This window comes from Populus trichocarpa, chromosome 1 (assembly GCF_000002775.5).
Source record: "Populus trichocarpa isolate Nisqually-1 chromosome 1, P.trichocarpa_v4.1, whole genome shotgun sequence".
Taxonomy (NCBI): Eukaryota; Viridiplantae; Streptophyta; class Magnoliopsida; order Malpighiales; family Salicaceae; genus Populus; species Populus trichocarpa.
Window position 1 is genome coordinate 31,094,392 of NC_037285.2, and position 17,667 is coordinate 31,112,058.

General features: G+C 32.8%; 2 protein-coding genes and 1 pseudogene across 2 annotated transcripts; 1 reads left to right on the forward strand and 2 right to left on the reverse strand.

Moving 5' to 3' along the window:
- Positions 1-819: 819 nt before the first annotated feature.
- On the forward strand, positions 820-1,734 carry LOC18095187 (probable cinnamyl alcohol dehydrogenase; annotated as a pseudogene).
- Positions 1,735-3,162: 1,428 nt separating this feature from the next.
- On the reverse strand, positions 3,163-7,953 carry LOC7492066 (uncharacterized). Its single transcript, XM_002298714.4, has 10 exons — positions 7,665-7,953; positions 7,188-7,255; positions 6,846-6,871; positions 6,393-6,483; positions 5,881-5,976; positions 5,186-5,254; positions 4,929-4,987; positions 4,714-4,836; positions 3,632-3,703; positions 3,163-3,547 (listed from the first exon to the last, which is right to left on the reverse strand). The coding sequence occupies exons 1-10, from the start codon at positions 7,758-7,760 to the stop codon at positions 3,483-3,485; spliced, it is 765 nt and encodes a 254-aa protein (XP_002298750.2). The 5' UTR covers positions 7,761-7,953; the 3' UTR covers positions 3,163-3,482.
- Positions 7,954-9,498: 1,545 nt separating this feature from the next.
- LOC7465045 (transcription factor MYB44) lies at positions 9,499-10,680 on the reverse strand. The gene has a single exon (XM_002298712.4). It carries the CDS (start codon positions 10,542-10,544, stop codon positions 9,810-9,812), a length of 735 nt encoding a protein of 244 aa, XP_002298748.1. The 5' UTR covers positions 10,545-10,680; the 3' UTR covers positions 9,499-9,809.
- Between the last annotated feature and the right edge of the window lie 6,987 nt (positions 10,681-17,667).

Sequence of the window (17,667 nt, forward strand, 5' to 3'; positions counted from 1 at the left end):
GGTAGAACATGATAAACAGTGTCGCTTACACTTAACTACCAAAAATTAAATTTGGAGATCAAGATTATAAGATTTTAATCCAAAAAGAAACATTTAAAATAATAAAAATAAGTAAAGATCTGAGATTAGGAGATCTAAATTAGTTAAGTTGTGATATTTCTTTGATAACCAATGAACAAGCAACATGGTTTGTGACATATTGGATAAAATTTTAAGATTTTAAATTTGCAACGAGCTCCTTTTTTACACTAGTTTAAAAAATAAAAATGTTTATTTTGTATTTTCTTGAGCAGGGGAAAAGATACTAAGTCCTCGTTAGTTGGTAGTATTTAATTAATATCTTGGCAAAATTGTTAAAATACCCGATACAGCTTGGTTTGTAGCTAGTTTACTGTCTCAGCTATGTTACTGGTGGAATAAAAACAAAAGAACATGAAAAAAAAAAAAAATTCAAGGTAACCTAGACTAGATGATAGATCAAAAGTATGTTTTGGTTTTAATAGAAAATTCAAGATAATATTTTTTTAATATTAAAATAATGATATATTAAATTGATTCAAGTTTCACGGGGTAACTTGTTTAATCTATATCCTGTATATAGATTCCATTGAATTTCTGGATTTAACAATTTAGTTTTTTAATTGTTTTTTATTAAATGATATGATAATAACAATAAATAATTTTAAAATTAAATATTAACTAAATATTATGATATTTATTTGAAACTGTAATGATTTTATAATTTTCTTAGCTAAATTTATTGATTAAGCAAAACTTGTGCTTGTTTTGATAAAATTCGATATTTTCCTTAGATTTGTGGAGAAAATTCCCAACAGGATGTCACCAGAACAAGCAGCACCGGTATTGCGCGCTGGATTGAAAGTTTACAGCCCACTTAAACACTTTGGATTGAAACAGAGTGAGCTAAGAGTAGGGATTTTAGGACTTGGAGGAGTAGGACAAATGGGAGTGAAGATAGCAAAGGCAATGGGACACCATGTAACTGTGATTAGTTCTTCTGATAAGAAGAGGGAGGAGGCTTTGGAACATCTTGGTGCTGATGAACACCTGGTCAGCTCGGATGGGGAAGGCATGCATAAGGCAGCTGATTCACTCGACTATATATCATCGATACTGTGCCTGTGGTTCATCCTCTTGAGCCTTACCTTTCTTTATTGAAACTTGATGGCAAGTTGATCTTGATGGGTATTATTAATGCCCCATTGCAGTTTGTTACACCTATGGTTATGCATGGTGAGTCTCTTTCCATTTACTTCAAACACTAGTTATCTGTTTTCTACTTAATTTTCATTTAAGAAGATATCAGGAAAAGATTTGTTATAATCCATAATCCCTGATAAGGTGCTTTCTCTTCTTATGCAAGTTTTTGTGTAGGGAGAAAGTCAATCACTGGGAGCTTCATAGGGAGCATGAAGGAAACAGAGGAGATGCTTGAGTTCTGCATGGAAAAGGGATTGACCTTCATGATTGAAGTGATCAAAATGGATTATATCAACATGGCATTCGAGAGGCTCGAGAAAAATGATGTGAGATACAGATTTGCTGTCGATGTTGCGGGCAGCAAGCTTAGAGGGTGTTTGGGAGTGTGGTAGTGGTTGCTTTTCAAATAGCTTTTCGTGCCGAAATACATGCCAATGATGTTTTTTTATTTTTTAAAAATCATTTTTGATATCAGCACATCAAAACGATCCAAAAGGTACAAACCGCACTCAATTTTAGCAAAAAAAAAAAAAAAAAAAAAATTTGAAATTCGCCGAAAAGCAGGTTGAACAGCAGAGCCAAACGCTCCCTTCCTTGAACAAAAGTATTTTTCATATTAAAAAAAAAAAAAAAAACTTAAGGCCCTCAGTCAATTACTATGGCTGCTGAGTGTATACACCATGGATTAAAGCAATTCTTCTCACGTGAAGAGCTGGATTCGTTTTGCGTTCTCGAGCGAAGTTGGGGTTACTGGGGATCTGATTGCATGTTAGTTTCTTTCCATGAGATGGGGGTTTTTGGTATGTTAGTTCTCGGCCGAGTGCATCTTTGGGTTTGGGAGAGGCTTCAGGGTTAGGTTTGCTGATGGCACTGTCCAAGAGGGGCACCGTCTTGACTTCATGGATCTAGTTGGTTTGAGGGGTTTTGACTTGGCTTGAGTTGCTGAGTTGTGGCTGGTCAATAGGTGTTTGGTGGGCTCTCATTCTTCTGGTTTGTTGAATGTGGAAGGGTTAGCTATTAAATGCAAGGCTTACCTATAATGTTCCCGGTTGCTTGATGATATTGTTGGGAGAGTGTTAGGTTGGTGTAATGGGATTTGATTTTAGTTAATTTTCAGTCTTCTAAGTTTAATGGGTTGTTGTTTGCCTTTGTTTTTGACAACTAAATACTCTATTATTGTGCTGGGTTATTTCTTTCAATTATTTCATTTAGATCTTGCTAGATTCAATGGATTTTGATTAGATTTCACGTCTAAAATTACAAAAATTGGATTCAGCATTTTTCATGAATACGTGATCTATTGTTATTTCTGTTCAGACAAACAGGAATAATACATGTAAATATGCAATAACACATAAATAAGATTATAATAATATAATCAAATTATTAAATAATTGATTATGTATGCATAATCAAACAACCAGCTAAAATCATTACAGTTCCGCAGCGCAAGGATAAATGATCCATTGATAGCATTGAATTGTCTTTCAAACTTTACCTTATTACGGATGAAACATAATGACAGCATTGACATTTTGTAGCCTTTTTTTTCTTCATTGGGAAAACACGAACTGGTTGAAAACAACCACTACACGCAACCCTTTACATATTGACCCCATCCACCTAAGCGACCAAATTTGTCAACCTCGCGATGTGATCGAAATGGCAAATAGGCAGCACGACAGTCATTATGAATCCATAGGTAATGGCTATTAACGAGTTTATAGTGCTTACGAACAACGAAGAACACTCTTATGCGCGCCAAAAACTCTGAGAATTATTGGAATAGATGGCACAAAGAATATCCACCGCAGCTACTACCCAGCAACATTTATCAAATATGCCAGCGCCGAGAGTAATGGCTATCACATTATGGATTTCATTTTGATGATAACATCCAGCTACTCGGCCCCGGTTGGAGGATGCAGAAGATGCATACAATTTACATCGTGAAAAGGGATCTATCATATTCACGTTCCCAGATAAAAGACATCTGCAAATCATTACATTCAATAATAGATCCGCTTGAACAATGAAATTGACTGTCAAAAAAAGAACGATTCTACCCTGCCTTCAATCGGTTTGATTTCCACTTGCAATGGGAAAAGGCCTACAAGAAAGCTACAAAGATCTTCATTTTGCAATCCTCCGTCACTTTTACTACATGTATGTGAAGAAATTATGGCCAACCCATTGTTGATGCAGTCTCTGAACTATCTCCCATCACATAGATGTGCCCCCCGAGGTGTTAGCTTAGTAAATCACACCCTTTGACTAAAGTACACATTCATTAAATATCTTGAAGGATTGAAGCCACTTAAAATCACTGCAATGTTGAAAGAACTAAGAGGTTGAGATACAAAACAACCTGATACCAAGGTCCAGTGAGAAATTGCACTCAAGTACTTACAAATAGGAGATAGGACAATGACAAGACCGATTGGATAGAGGAAAAATGTTGTTCTCTCCAGGAAGGGCAACACTGCAATAATTTAAAGACATGTTATCAGTACCTTAATTGATTAAGGTTGTCAGCAGCTCTATCATTACTGCAAAAAAAAAAAAAATTAATAGCCATCCAAGTTTGGAACCCATATCCAGGCAAAACCCTCAACTGAACATGTTTAGCAACCCTTCAGCAAGGACTTTCTTTTGTTTTCTGGAAGCGGAAAAGAATCACTGGATTTCTGGCAGTGAGCTCCTGCCACTAAGACCCAGTGTTTCAAAAACCGATCCAGTGATTGAACCAGAAAGAACAGGAGGCAAGGTGTCAGAACCTCATCCAGGATCATACTGGAGTAGATATATACTACGGATCTTTTGGTGTCAACTTATTCAACTAAACCTATATCCTAAATGCCATTCATGGGCGCCTAAAACCTATCTTTCATGCAAAAAAGTTAAGCAACTGCAATTTTTATTTTCTATCATTTAACTCTTTTATTATTTATGTACAACATTTGTGCGGTTTATTACACTATTACAAGTGATAAGAATATCTCATAGGTCATTTATTTCATAAAAAAACACATGATGTGATTACATCGAAACATCCTTGGCAATAGTGTCATCATGTTTAATACCAGTGTTTGTGCACTTTAATTTCCACAGCCTTGGATCAAGGCTCCAAGAGAATATGCAATGATGAATCTTGAAAACAACAAGGTGAAATTCCAGCAGTTCAACAAGGGTTTCCAACTGGGTAATCAGTCTGACCAAGTCAACACAGTCCAACTCAGGCTTATATCAAGAACAGGTAGAAGCTCTAACTCAGACTAGGAAAAGATGATGCTTTAAGGAAACAGGTTTAGCATTCCAGTTCAATCTAGGTCCAAAATGCTGCTCGAAACACTTAATTGAGGTAATGACATGGATACCACTTCATCCAAGACCTTGAAGTTATCTCTAAATAATTTGCATGCTAGTGATCCTTTGTAGGAAAAAAACCGTTCAGAAAAGCATTAAATCAGATACTATGAAAATTTAGCTCACCATAATAGCCTAAAAAGTTGAGGTAATGATAGTACGAGGCTGCCACCATGAACAGCAGGTTCGACAGCAATACAGGTATGAAACCATGGGCAACTAGAATGGGTGACAGGAAATAATGTATAACTGCAACAAAACCAGGACATTAGTAATACTCTGGTAGCATAAACTGAGATTCAAGAACTAAAAGCTGAAACATATATTAACATAGCACTTACCATAAAGCATGACAAACATTGGGAAGAAAGAATTGCAGTGCACATCAAACGCATATAGCCTTCAACCAGAAAGCAGAATGACAAAAGGGGTCAGCACTAAGCGTTATTAATGAGGAATACAAGCAAGATAAATAGCATCTATAAAACATCAGAGACAGAAATGGGCAAATCTATAATGATTTGCAAACATTTCACATGCATACACCTGTTAAGAACATATTTCTAAAACAACCAAGAGCATGAAGTTCTAGACTTGCCATTCAACCCGTTGCTCAACAACATGACTATTTGGAGCCTCCTCCCGAAGGTAAGCATTAGTTAGGAACCTGTAAGGAATTGAGAAATGGAATCACTATTAGGCAAGCATGATGTAGCATCCATGTGCGAGATCTAATCACACAAGCAGGGGAAGGAAATCAAGAAGTGAAAGATCTAATTATGAATGAAGAAAGAAAAAAAAAAGCATCAACAAAAGAAATCCAGAATTAGTTTCTTTATCTAGGATTAAATTCTTACAAAAAGGGAAGGCATCACCAAGGCAATTAATGTCATCTCCAGGTGGTAAAACAATATTTTGATGAATTGAAGGCTTTACAAGTTTCAGATTTCAGAACAAGTATCTCAATTATCTAATTATACACAAAGCATTATATTACTAATGGTACAAAATCTCTTCTCTCTCCATTGTAGTTTCACACATGTAAAAGTCGATTCTTTCATTGGCTTCAATTAACAAGATATAATTCACCAACTAAATATCATGTGCAAGGCCTGTGGCATTGGCGGCAACATAGGAAGTGCGGATAATTAAAGACAAAAACGATATATTTATTAAAATGCCAAATTTGCATTTACATGGTCATTTAATTTATTAATAAGGGCAATCAAATATTGGGAGAGCTGAAAAATAAGATAAGCACATATTTACTATCAGGTGGAGAGTGGTTCTTACCAACAACATGTAGCCAGACCAGCTCCAGTAATTAAAAAATGAAAAAGTAATACAGAAATAACTACAAAAACAGCATGTCCAGCACTGTGGTCATACCTGAAATGAAAATAAGAGACAAACAAAGATTTAATCTGGAGGGAACATTCAAATAACTCATTGAATGCAGCAATAGAAAACAAAACAATCTATAAGTAACGAGGGCTAGAAAAACAAAATGCACTAGAAAGTTTTTTCCATAACATTGCTAACTTGGAAGTTCGAAATTCAAAATGCAGCCTAATCATGCATGTGCAGCATTACCAAACTTGGAAGAAGTTAGACATCCAAGAGCATTGTCTCGGCATGCATACTCATAATTAACAACTGCAGGCTTAAATTTCAAAATAATCCAAACAAAGGAGGTCCTGGAAGGTCTCTCGTTAAAAAAAGGATGAGAGCTTGAAAGTCATTTATTATTTTTACCATCATTATAACAGTCAATCAGGAGAGGTTCCTAAAGACAGGAAACTTACGCAGCACAATAAGCCAAAGCTGCGACTGCCAAAAGGAGGCTGGAGATAACAACAAAAGCAGGGTCATCACGTGCCCATTGATTCTTAGTTTCTGGAGAGGAAAAAAAAAAGTAAAGTAAAGTTTTTTCAAAGTGCATGTAATTTTCTACAGAAAATTTCATAGTTCGAGACCTCCAATGAGTGCTCGATAAAATTCAACCAGAAAGACAATCAAATATAACATCCAAGGCATCAGATTATCATGCAATATTGCATTTTAAAATTTTGGTGCCTAAAATACAACCAGTGGTTTTCGATCAAAACACGGGGGATAAACTACAAAAAAAATATTAAAAAATAGTCAATAAGATTTTCTGATTTCCAAATAACCATGTACCACAGGAAAGTAACAGTTTCTAGTCGCCAACCATCAAGTGAAAAAATAAAAGATTCTTTACTTGGAGATGAACTTACGTTTGTGAAACTTCGTATGCTGATAGCTGCATGCAAAACATAATAACTCAATTAGAAACTTCCCACCTAGAAAGTAAACAAAATAGTTATAAACAACTTAATCCAAAGTTTGAGCCAATGTTAAAAGTAAAGGTTTTCCCCTTCTACATGCAAGTTTTGCAGAAAATTTTAAAAAGAAAGAAAGAAAGATGGTATAACAGTCTCAATGCTCCAAGCCCTTATGGTTATGTCTGATTCAACACTCATATTTCCAACTATACACCAATAAAAAGATAACATAGTCCTAATCATACTCATAACAGCAATGACAGTAGCGAGTAAGTTCAGGTGAAGCAAACTTACACAACTTTCGGTGAGGTGCACAAGTAAAGCATTTGCCAGAAAGTGTATTCAATGTCCATTTGTTGCCACTGTAATGCACAGCAAAAGACAAGGGTTTGTAAATGCCGAAATCCACACTTTAGGCATCATTAAAGCAGATATCAACATCAAAATTCTACGATGCATGAGCAGATTTCTCCGTAACATTGACGAGCACCAAAAACTACAGAATGAATCCCCCTAAACTCGCAATTAGGTACCAAAAAAAAATCATTAATAAGAAAAAGTACCGAGTCGTTAAAGACTCTTGGATGAGGCATACGTCATTGCAACCATATTTAATAACTAGCAGCGAAATCACACAATTCACTGAGGAAATTCACAATTTGTGAAAGCAATTAATAATTGAGAAGGTGAATTTTGAGAATTGGATGGAGTAAAAATGAGAAATATCAACAAGGAAGTCAGATCTTGAGAGAGGAGAGGAGAGGAGAGGACCTTGATAATTCGACGGAGGTATTGAGGGAAAGTGGAGGAGTTAACTCGAGAAGTGGAGGACGATGATGCACGCCCTTTCGATGTTGTAGGCAGCATCTTTTTTTATATACGTACTAACACGTTTGATGATTTGCTTTTCCTTTTCTTCTTTGTGATTTCAGGCAAGGTGTTCTTTGCTTCACTGGAGATCTGTGGAGAATTTTTGCACAGCCTTCTTCTCTTTGTTCCTGTTTTGAGATTGTGAGAAGAAAAAACGTAAAACGACGACGGCTCGTGCAGAGTCTGCCCTCTCTGAAACCATATGGAGCGAAGGATTTACTGGGCCAAGTTTTTCACTTTTAACATGGACTTGCTAGCGTGGTTTTTGATAATGGGCTTTGGCTCTGAGCAACAGAGGAATGATTGTGGCTTTTCTCGGCCTTTTTAGGTTTTTTTTTCTGTTGAGTTGGAGTACTGTGTAATGAGATACCTAATCGTTCATTGTAGTAAGCCTATTTCTCAAGAAAAACTGGGCTCACTGTAATCATAATCAATCTTGATTCCAAGAATATATAATTTTTTTTATTTTATTTTTTCACCTGCTAACGTCTAATATCAATCAGAAATATTAAATAAATCAGATCAATTTTTTTTTATTTTATGTTTTAGTATACGTCAATTTACTTCAATTATTTAATATCCAGCATTGTAAATTAGAAATTTTCTTTCTACATTTTTTTTTATCTAAAAACATTCAATTAAGTCCTTAAGTAACAGTCAGTGGCCCCAAAAATAATTCTTTTAATACAAAGAAAAAATAATTCTTTTAATACCATTGTTTTTAGAGGTTTAGCATCGTGTATATAGTAACCTGGGTCATATAAACTTCATGATTTCACTAACTTGGATCGATAAAAAAACATATTATCTTAATATTTTTTTTAAATAAAATTACATCATTTAAAAAAAATTAAATCAAAGAAGATTTTGACTATTTCATGAATTAATCAAATAAACAAGATTACATCAGATTAACCCTTAATTAATTAATATAAACCACATACCTAACAAGGTCTAATGGTATACAGGTTTTCCTGTCGCCGTAATTGGGATTAATAACAACACAACCAACAAGTTTTCATCGACAATATTATTTTTATATTTTTTTAATATATTTAGGTCAAAATTATCATAATATTATTCTTTTTATTAATTTTGTATGATTGTAATAAGATATTGTCTACAAATAAATTAATACCATCTTTAAAAAATACCTAAGAAAAATGGAAGGCATTAACAAGATATATAAAATGAGTTTTAATTAAAGGGATATTTTTTTTTATCTTTATTTCAAACTGTTTAATTTTTTATATATATTTGTTATGTTTGCTTTTGATTTTTATTAAATAAAAAACATGAAGCAAGAAAGTTATATTATTATTTTTATTGAAAGATATTAAAAAGAAAAGGAGAAATTATAATGAGAAATTATTTTATCTTAATGGAATTTAAATCATTATTCATATAAAAAAATTATTTTTATATAATTAAATTAAAAATTTAAAGGGCTTCACATGTAACTAGATCATATATCTTAACACACATATATCTATCAATTTACTGATTTAGTTTTTAGTTAGCATTAATATTTTTTTAATATTTATAAATAGATGCAATAACTCTCACCTCACAATTAAAGTTTTTACTGGAAAACATATCGACAAAGCCTGCATATTATTTTTTACGGGAAAAAAAAAAAAAAAAAAAAAAAACTAATCCCCATAGCAGAACGGAGGTGAACTGACAAGCTAAATACTATATAGTAAGCAGGAAAGTAGAAAAAAAAAAAAAGAGGTTAACTGGCTAATAAAATCATTAAACAAGAAACAAAATTAATTTCCAGTAAAACATCAAGGAGTTTTTTTTCTCCGATGAATTTTCCTCGAAACAACATTAATTTTGATTCTTGAATGAGAAACACCGCCGTGATCTAGATTTTTCCCACAACAAACCAAACAAAACAGCTTGTTTTATGTCTTCTGCTAATTAATCCTGAAACCTTGCTAACTCATCAACACATGTCCAATTCAATCCATCTAATCCCTAATCACGTCTTTTACCAACCCATTTGTTAACCAATTCTATTTAACCTTAATTCCATCAATCCTAACCACTTTTTCCCCCAATCCCAACCATGTAATCCCTCACCTCCTTTCTAATCATCTCCTGCATAACTGCTAACAACTTCGGCCCAAACGTCATCGTTTTCTCTGCATCTCCCGTTAACAATCCTTTATTACCCACCCCATGATCTCTCCCCAACTGTCCAGACTTCATCCCTGGAACGGACAACGTAAGTTCAGTCGAAACGTCAGCGTTGTTACTAATCCCACTTTCAACAACAGGCACGTTTTCTTGTACCAACAACGATGACGTCCCTGGTAACCCAGCATCGCTAACTTCAGATCCCGAAGGAGTATTAGCCCTCTCGAGAACAGAAGACGACGACACCGTTTTAGCAGATTTATCCTTCACTCCATCTTCATTGACCATTCCGCCATGTACAATGAAGTCCGCGTATTTCCTCTTTAACTTGGAGTTCCAATGATTCTTGATGGCGTTGTCCGTACGTCCATCAAGGAGTCTTGCTATGGCAGCCCATTTATTACCATACTTGATATGAGCATTTATGATGATCACATCTTCTTCTCGTGTAAACGCTCTGTGCTCTACCACCGGTGACAACTGATTACACCATCGTAATCTGCAAGATTTCCCGGACCGACCTGGTACTGCTCTTGCTATCATTGTCCAGCTACGCGGCCCGTGTTTTATCACCAAATGCTTCAATAGCGCGTCCTCTTCCGGGCTCCAAGGTCCCTTAACCCGATCACAATCCATCGAAAACCCTAAAAAATAAAAGATGGGATGATTGTTTTACTAAAAGAGAGGTTCTCTATGTTGGAGACGAGGAGGAGGAGGTGGGGTGATTTATAAGAGGAAGGGTTAGGAGAAGCCATTGAGCCGGTTAAGGAAGACAGGTGGATTGAGAATGTGGGTACCGGTATTTTTCAGTTACCGGTTTTAAATTATACAACTGTGTAACTGACACGTAGGTCATAATTGGATCGCTGAGAATCCAATTAAAAACTCGGCAAGTTTGGGAATTTGAAGGATTTTTTTTTTTCCTCTCGCGGTTGTTACCATAAAGGACTGTTTGGTGAGTTGGTATTGGTGTTTGTTGTCGCTGTAAATCTCAATGTGAAAAATAAAAAGTAAAAAGGATTTTAGTAATATTTGTCATTAAAAATCTGAAAGTGTTTTTGATATTAGAATGAAAAATAAATAAATAAATAAATTATAGTGATTTACCAATACGAACATGGTGTGTGAAAAGTAACATTCTTTTAATTCCATAAAAATATTTGTTTGAATGCAGTAACCAGATTTTGGTTTAAAATTGAATAACACAACAAGAAAAAATTATTTTTCAAAATATATTAAAATTTTTGTAGATCTTCTTATGCCACGACATTTAATTTTGAATTTTTAACTCAAATAGGAAAATAAATTGAGAAATACTCGTATTTAGCTATCATAAATGAAAAATGAACTTAAATTTAGTCATAAATGGCAATTAAATATGGATTTGTGACTAGAACAGAAGAAAGTTTTCAGAAAATAATATTAAATTATACAATCAAATCTAGAATATTTTTCATCCGAGCAAAAGATGATTCTCAATAAATCACATCTATATTTGTCTATTATGTGATAAGTTTCATCACCCAAAATTATTGAATTCCTTCAAATTATCAAAGTAGTGAATAAGTTTTGAAATGTAAATCTTTCCATATTAAATATTATTTCCTACTTTGATAATTTGAAGGAATTCATAATTAAATATTTTATTTAAATAAGTTTTAATATTATTAATTATTAGAAGAAAGTTTCATTAATTAATATTATTTCCTTCAAATCATCACAACTAATGGAATTAAATAATTAATAATGCATCAATCACAAAATGATCGACGTTGATAAATTTAATGATTCTGAATATTTTATTTGTTTGGTTAGTTGTAAACAAAAAAAAAAATTAGTAAATCATTGTGTGTTTTTAAATGATCCGTGCTTTTCTTTTCTTCTGCTTCTTTTTTTCTGGTTTTAAAGGTATGAGAATATAACCAGGGCCAACTTTCGCATTAAAATGAGTTAATTGGTATTTGAAAAACATTTTCGTTGTAGAGATATTTACATTGTTTACTACAACTGTCTAATGATTATTTTTTTTTTATCTAAAAATCTTAACTCCGGCGGCTTTTAAGAGTATAAAATTTTTTTAACATGATTCATTTGTTATTTTTAAATTGATCAAGAATAAATAATTTTTTTATAGTAATTGCAAAATAAAACAACTAAAATATCATTAGAAAAAAAAAATTTAACCTAGCATGAAGGGTTGTCCTTGTATTTTCATAAAAAAAAATTTTGTTATCGTAGTTTAAGTTGAGGGGCACTTTGATATTTAACTAAATATAAAAAAATAAACAATTAAAATTCATAATAAAACTATAAAAATACCCTTAAAAAAATTTAAGTATGAGATTAAGGGGTGTTTTTGGTTTTCATGCATGATGGGTTTTTTTTTTAATAGTTACAAAGTCATCTCAAGGACAATTCTGTATTTGAATAATTAAAAAAAAAAGTGGAGAACGTGTATAGAACTCAGGGGCACGTGAAAAGCATATGTGTCTTTTGGGCAAAGCATGCGGTGCCTCCCGACATCTGAAAATACCTTTTTATCATGTCGTTAGAAGTGTCTTTGTGTCCTCTTTTTAATGGTGCAGTACATGTCTTTGATGGTGGTCCGATTTGTTACCGGATGAGCTTGTTTTTCCTTCTTTTCTATCTCCTCACCTAAAAAGTACAATTTAACCCTCTTTGTTGTTGGTGTTTTAACTTCAATCCTTATTCTTTTGATTTTTATTTTTTGGTCTTGGCCTTTTTGTAGAAGCTTTATTTGTTTTTAATTTCATCATTCTATCCAAGTTTACAAATATCATATTTTTCAATTTCATCCAAATTAATTATTTTGCTTTTTATTTTTTTTCTTGGTTTTTTTTTTAAAGTTTTATTGGTTTTCAATTTCATTCTTTAATTCAAATTAATGATATTAAGTTTTTCGATCTGGTCCTCATTGTTTTGATTTTTTTTTGCCCTTTTATAAAAGTTATTATTTTTTTTATCTTCACCCTACAATTAAAACATTGTTTTTATTTTTTTATGTGAATTATGGTCCTCATTTTTTTTACCTATTTTTTTTTGCTTTCGCTAAATTGGTTTTTATTTTCAATTTCACCATTCAATCAAATAAAAAATTAATTTTATTTTTCGATTTTGATCCTCATTCTTTTAATTTCTATTTTAAAATCCTTTTAAATAATTAAAATTATTTTTTCAATTTCATCTTCCAATAGTTAATTGATTAAGAATTGGACCTCATGTTTTTTTAGATTAGCTGTTTTGGATCTAATAACCTGAGTTAAATATTTGAAAAGTTAACATGATTTAAAAAAAAAAAACTTTATAATTCTCTTTATTTTTTTATCGGGTTATTTGAATCTTATGATTTAAGCCGTGAGTTTGGTGAGATATCTCGGGTTGGATCGGTCTTAATTACCGAGGTTATAAGTTTCTCACAACTAGTTTTTTATGTTATTTTTTTTATTTAATTTCATCATTTGAATATCATTTTTTTATATAAAAAAATTAAATTAAATTAAATTGTTTAACCTCACAAAAAACATGGGCACCAAAATCAGTACAAATACTAATTATAAGCATTTTTTGTTGGATCTTGAGGGTCTCCCACGACACATACAGACATATTTGTATTAAATTCGTCTTCTTATGACTTACATTAGGAAATGAGTGGTGCAAGGGATAATTAGTTATAATTTTAACAATTTTTGAATCATTACAAAAAAAAAAAAAAAGCTACTCTCTGATGTCATGGATCCGAATTTAGACGTATTATTTTAATTTTAATTCTAACAAACAGAAGATGTGGAAGATTTACCATGCAAAATTACATTATATATAGATCCTCTCACCAAACTGTGCACTATTCATAGTTTTTTTTTTCCAATACTTTTTTTTGGCCCTTATAGGACCAAATTGTAGGCAATTTAAGTTAATTTATTAGAAAATGATAATATTAAAAGACAAAAGACCAAACTAAAAAAAATAAAAGAGATGGATGGCTTTTTTAAACTTTGAACAAAATGCTCATTCTGAATCTCATACTTATCAAATTTTCAAATTATAAATATTGAATCTCTTTAATTTTCAAGATTTTTTTAGAATTTTAATTTTAGTTCAAAACTTAATTCTCCTTGTCTGCAAGTCCATGGTTAGAGAGAAAGTCGCTACATTCAGGTAAGATATAAAAAATTAATGTTGACATCAATTTCGTCCATTGAAATGTTTGATCTTGGTATCAACGTGTTTCATTTGGTAAGGAGAGTTTCATCTAAGTTTTTTCATCGTTGGATTCCCAAAAAAACCAAATCTAAACTCGAAATTTTTTTTCGTTTCAGTTTGATATCCAGTTTTTTGTTTGATTTTTTAAGGTCTTTAATTTAATGGGTTTATTAAGGTATCTATGGTGTTTTCTAGATGTTTGGATCAAAATAGATTGAAAATTGAATTTTTAGGCAAAGAAACACCTGGGGCTTGATTTTCCAACGAACCCTATTTTTAAATTACTGGCCAGTAAATGAAGGGTTGTATGTTTTTTTTTTAAATAAAAGATAAACAATGCGTCGTTTTCCCTCTATTATTGACAAAAATAAAGGTGTGGCTCGCTGACCATGTTTTTTAATAGGTCAGGCATGTGTGTAGGCCCACTCATCGGCTCGGTTTTTTTTAATGTATTTTTAGCCCCTTAAAATTAAAAAAATAACACATCAATTCATTTATTGTTTGGTTTTACTTAACTTGAAAGAAAGAAAAAACTCATTTTTTTTATCAATCATAAAAGAAATAAGGCTAATTTTTTGTTAGTCCCATGTGCAACCCTTATTTTTATTTTTTATTTTAAATTGTTGTTTGATATAAAAAAAACCCTTGCATCTAATTGATGTATAATTAAATGAGAAGTATGATTTGGATTACAGGTTTGATAGATTCATTCTAATTAAATGAGTTTTTATTTATCAATTTTTTAGCTTAGATGTTTTTATTTTCAGCTTTATATATATATACTATTAAAAAGTATATTGAAAGAATCTGCCTGTTCACATATTCATTCTTTTTCTTAAAAAAAATTTCCGACTGCGGTGAACAATTGCGGGTGAAATGGCTAGTTGCGCCTAAAACTTTTCTTATTTAACTGTTGAGTGGTAGAAATTGAATGGCACAGCAGCACGCAAAAAGAGTTTAGATGAATTAAAATAAAATTGAAAAGGTCGAATCATGGTTTTATAAATACAAGAGAATTGATCATACAAGCTTGCGGAGGAAAACAACCTCGGAGCAACTAGGATGCGATGACAGAGCATCAAATGACAAATTTTGTTAACGGGTGTCAGACCAGGAAAAAAAAATAAAAAATAAAAACTTGAAATAAGTGGAGGATTTTTTATTAGGACGAGCCGAACCCTTTTGCAGGTAATCAATCGGCCCATGTTTTATCATTTCGTGAATGTGAAAGAGAAAAATAATAGGCTCCCACACACCTCCATGCATATCGATCCCCTATGCACAAATGTATTTCATCTTAAAAAAATTAAATTAATATTTTTTAAATAATTTTAATATATTAATATTAAAAATAAAAAACTGTAAAAACAATCGTTTTCCTCTTAAAAAAAAAAAACACACACGACCACAGTAACAAACAATTGCTGCCAAGAGGAAAAGTTACTGGACAGGCTGGAGCGCAATTACGCGACGTTTTCTGTTTTGTTTTGTCGTTTAGTCAATCGCGGAGTTATTAGGGTGCGCGCGGATGTGATGACATGGACACAACGACAAAAGGAATTAGAGGAGCGATGTTTTCTGACAAGGTTGCAGTCCATCCAGTCTAGTCTGTGAAGCTGACACATCTTTGAATGATAACGGCTCTTCTTGTCACCGACATGAAGCGGTCACCGACTCAACCGAATGTTATTATATATTAATTAAATGAATTGCTAAGAAATTTAAATCTGATTTATCACTGTCAGTTCACTACAGCGGCTGGAATAATTGATTTTAAAAGCATCTAGTTGATTAAGGAAAGCAACTCTTCAATCCAAAGACAGACCCCGTGCCAAGAAACGGAGCGGTGATGGGCTTGGATAATTTGAGCTCACTCTCTTCTTTCATGAATTAAATTCTTGATGATCAATTATTTAAAAAACATTGCCAAATATCATGTTGAAACACACAATTCTTTCTTCTTAAGTCGCTTAAAATGTCGGCAAAATTTTCTGAAATGTCCATTGAAACTAGCTAGTTTTGCTGTCGAACATATATGGAATCTATTGACAATTACAGCACTTTGTCCTAACTCCCAAGGTCACGGATGTGGACAAAAACACAAGAAGACTATAAGCAAGGGCATTATACTGTGTCGATCATATACAGACAATTTTCTTGCTGCAGCACCGATCAACATAATGTTGAATTCAAGGTATAAGAAAATCGAATTTAAAGAAAAAATCATCGCATTTTCTAGATGAATAGCTGTAAAACATCATCTTCTAGTGACTTAACACTGTAATATAAGTGTTTTTCTCATTGTTTTAATTAAAACAACTTTTTTTCTCTAGATGAATATCAACACAAGGTGTGTAGGAAAATTGAAACAAGGCTCGATCTTGGAAAGCATAATATATATTTTTGCATGTTAACATTGGGTTATGGACATGATATGAGTACATTATCATATAAGCAATGTGCACGTGTTGAGGAATAATCGAGGATGTTTCATTTTCAGAACAAAATGGTGGATATTACTTTCCCTAGGCATTCACATGCTGCTGCACTCATTGTAGGAAAAGAATCAAAACTGGATTTTTATTCACACAAAGGATATCAACTTGCAATATTTATCTAGGAATACAACCAACTAAAGACGACTGGCCATATTGAAACTCCCTGAACAGAAGACATGCTGCAGTCAACAGCACTGAACCCTTATCATAAATTATAAAAGCAGCATAGGCTAGTGCAGTTAGGTATATATGTTCTCGTTTTGAAATCAAAGTGCATTGGACACTGGGGTTTTTGATATAGAAATAGCTATTAAAAACGATATTTTCATGGCAGGGAACCATGGAGGATGTTTCCTTAGCTGTTGCTACCTCCTAAAAAGTTAATAAAATTCAGGGCTTGCTTTTCCCAAGCGTTGCACATGTTGCTATCTTGATTGCAATCGAAAGTGATGATGATGCTTGAATGCCTCGAGCCGGTGGTTAATTGATTCCGCTTTGAATTTGTATTTATGTGATTCAAGAAAGTTTCGGGTGACATAATCGGGACAGGGGGGAAAGATTAGAGGTTGACGTGTCAGGAGAAAAAGGTTGCTTTTTGAACGCCTTCGGTATGAAGAAGGGAGGAAACTTAAAAGAGAAGGGATAATAATAAATCACTAGAAATTCGTACGTAGCTGAGTGGACGCGATCACACTATACACAGATTTTGATATTTATTCTATCTTTTTGGTATAATGCTTGCTTACTTTCTTAGTGTGGTATGGATCGAGAAGAATTATTTAGTACACTCGAAATCACACTATTTTCTCTCATTGTAAGACTTCGGAGAAGATATTTATTCTGTCTTTCAATGCACATGATTTCATTTAGTTTTAGGAGAAAGAAAAAAAGTAAGACTTCGGAGTATTTTCTTAAAGTGATCCGAATTGCATATGACAGAAACAAATGATCATATGCCCGTACGTCTTGATTGATTATTGATCGTGCAGACATAGAAGATCATTACGTGTTTCTCACGATGAATTCACTATATGTATTTG

What these genes read in the sequence shown, in the direction of transcription:
- LOC7465045 (XM_002298712.4), bottom strand. Translation starts at nt 10,544, where the DNA reads ATGGATTGTGATCGGGTTAAGGGACCTTGGAGCCCGGAAGAGGACGCG.
- LOC7492066 (XM_002298714.4), bottom strand. Translation starts at nt 7,760, where the DNA reads ATGCTGCCTACAACATCGAAAGGGCGTGCATCATCGTCCTCCACTTCT. An exon ending in TGCACCTCACCGAAAGTTGT is followed by an intron (nt 6,872 to 7,187) that starts GTAAGTTTGCTT and finishes TTTTGCATGCAG; the next exon opens with CTATCAGCATACGAAGTTTC. An exon ending in GTTGAGCAACGGGTTGAATG is followed by an intron (nt 4,988 to 5,185) that starts GCAAGTCTAGAA and finishes TTCTGGTTGAAG; the next exon opens with GCTATATGCGTTTGATGTGC.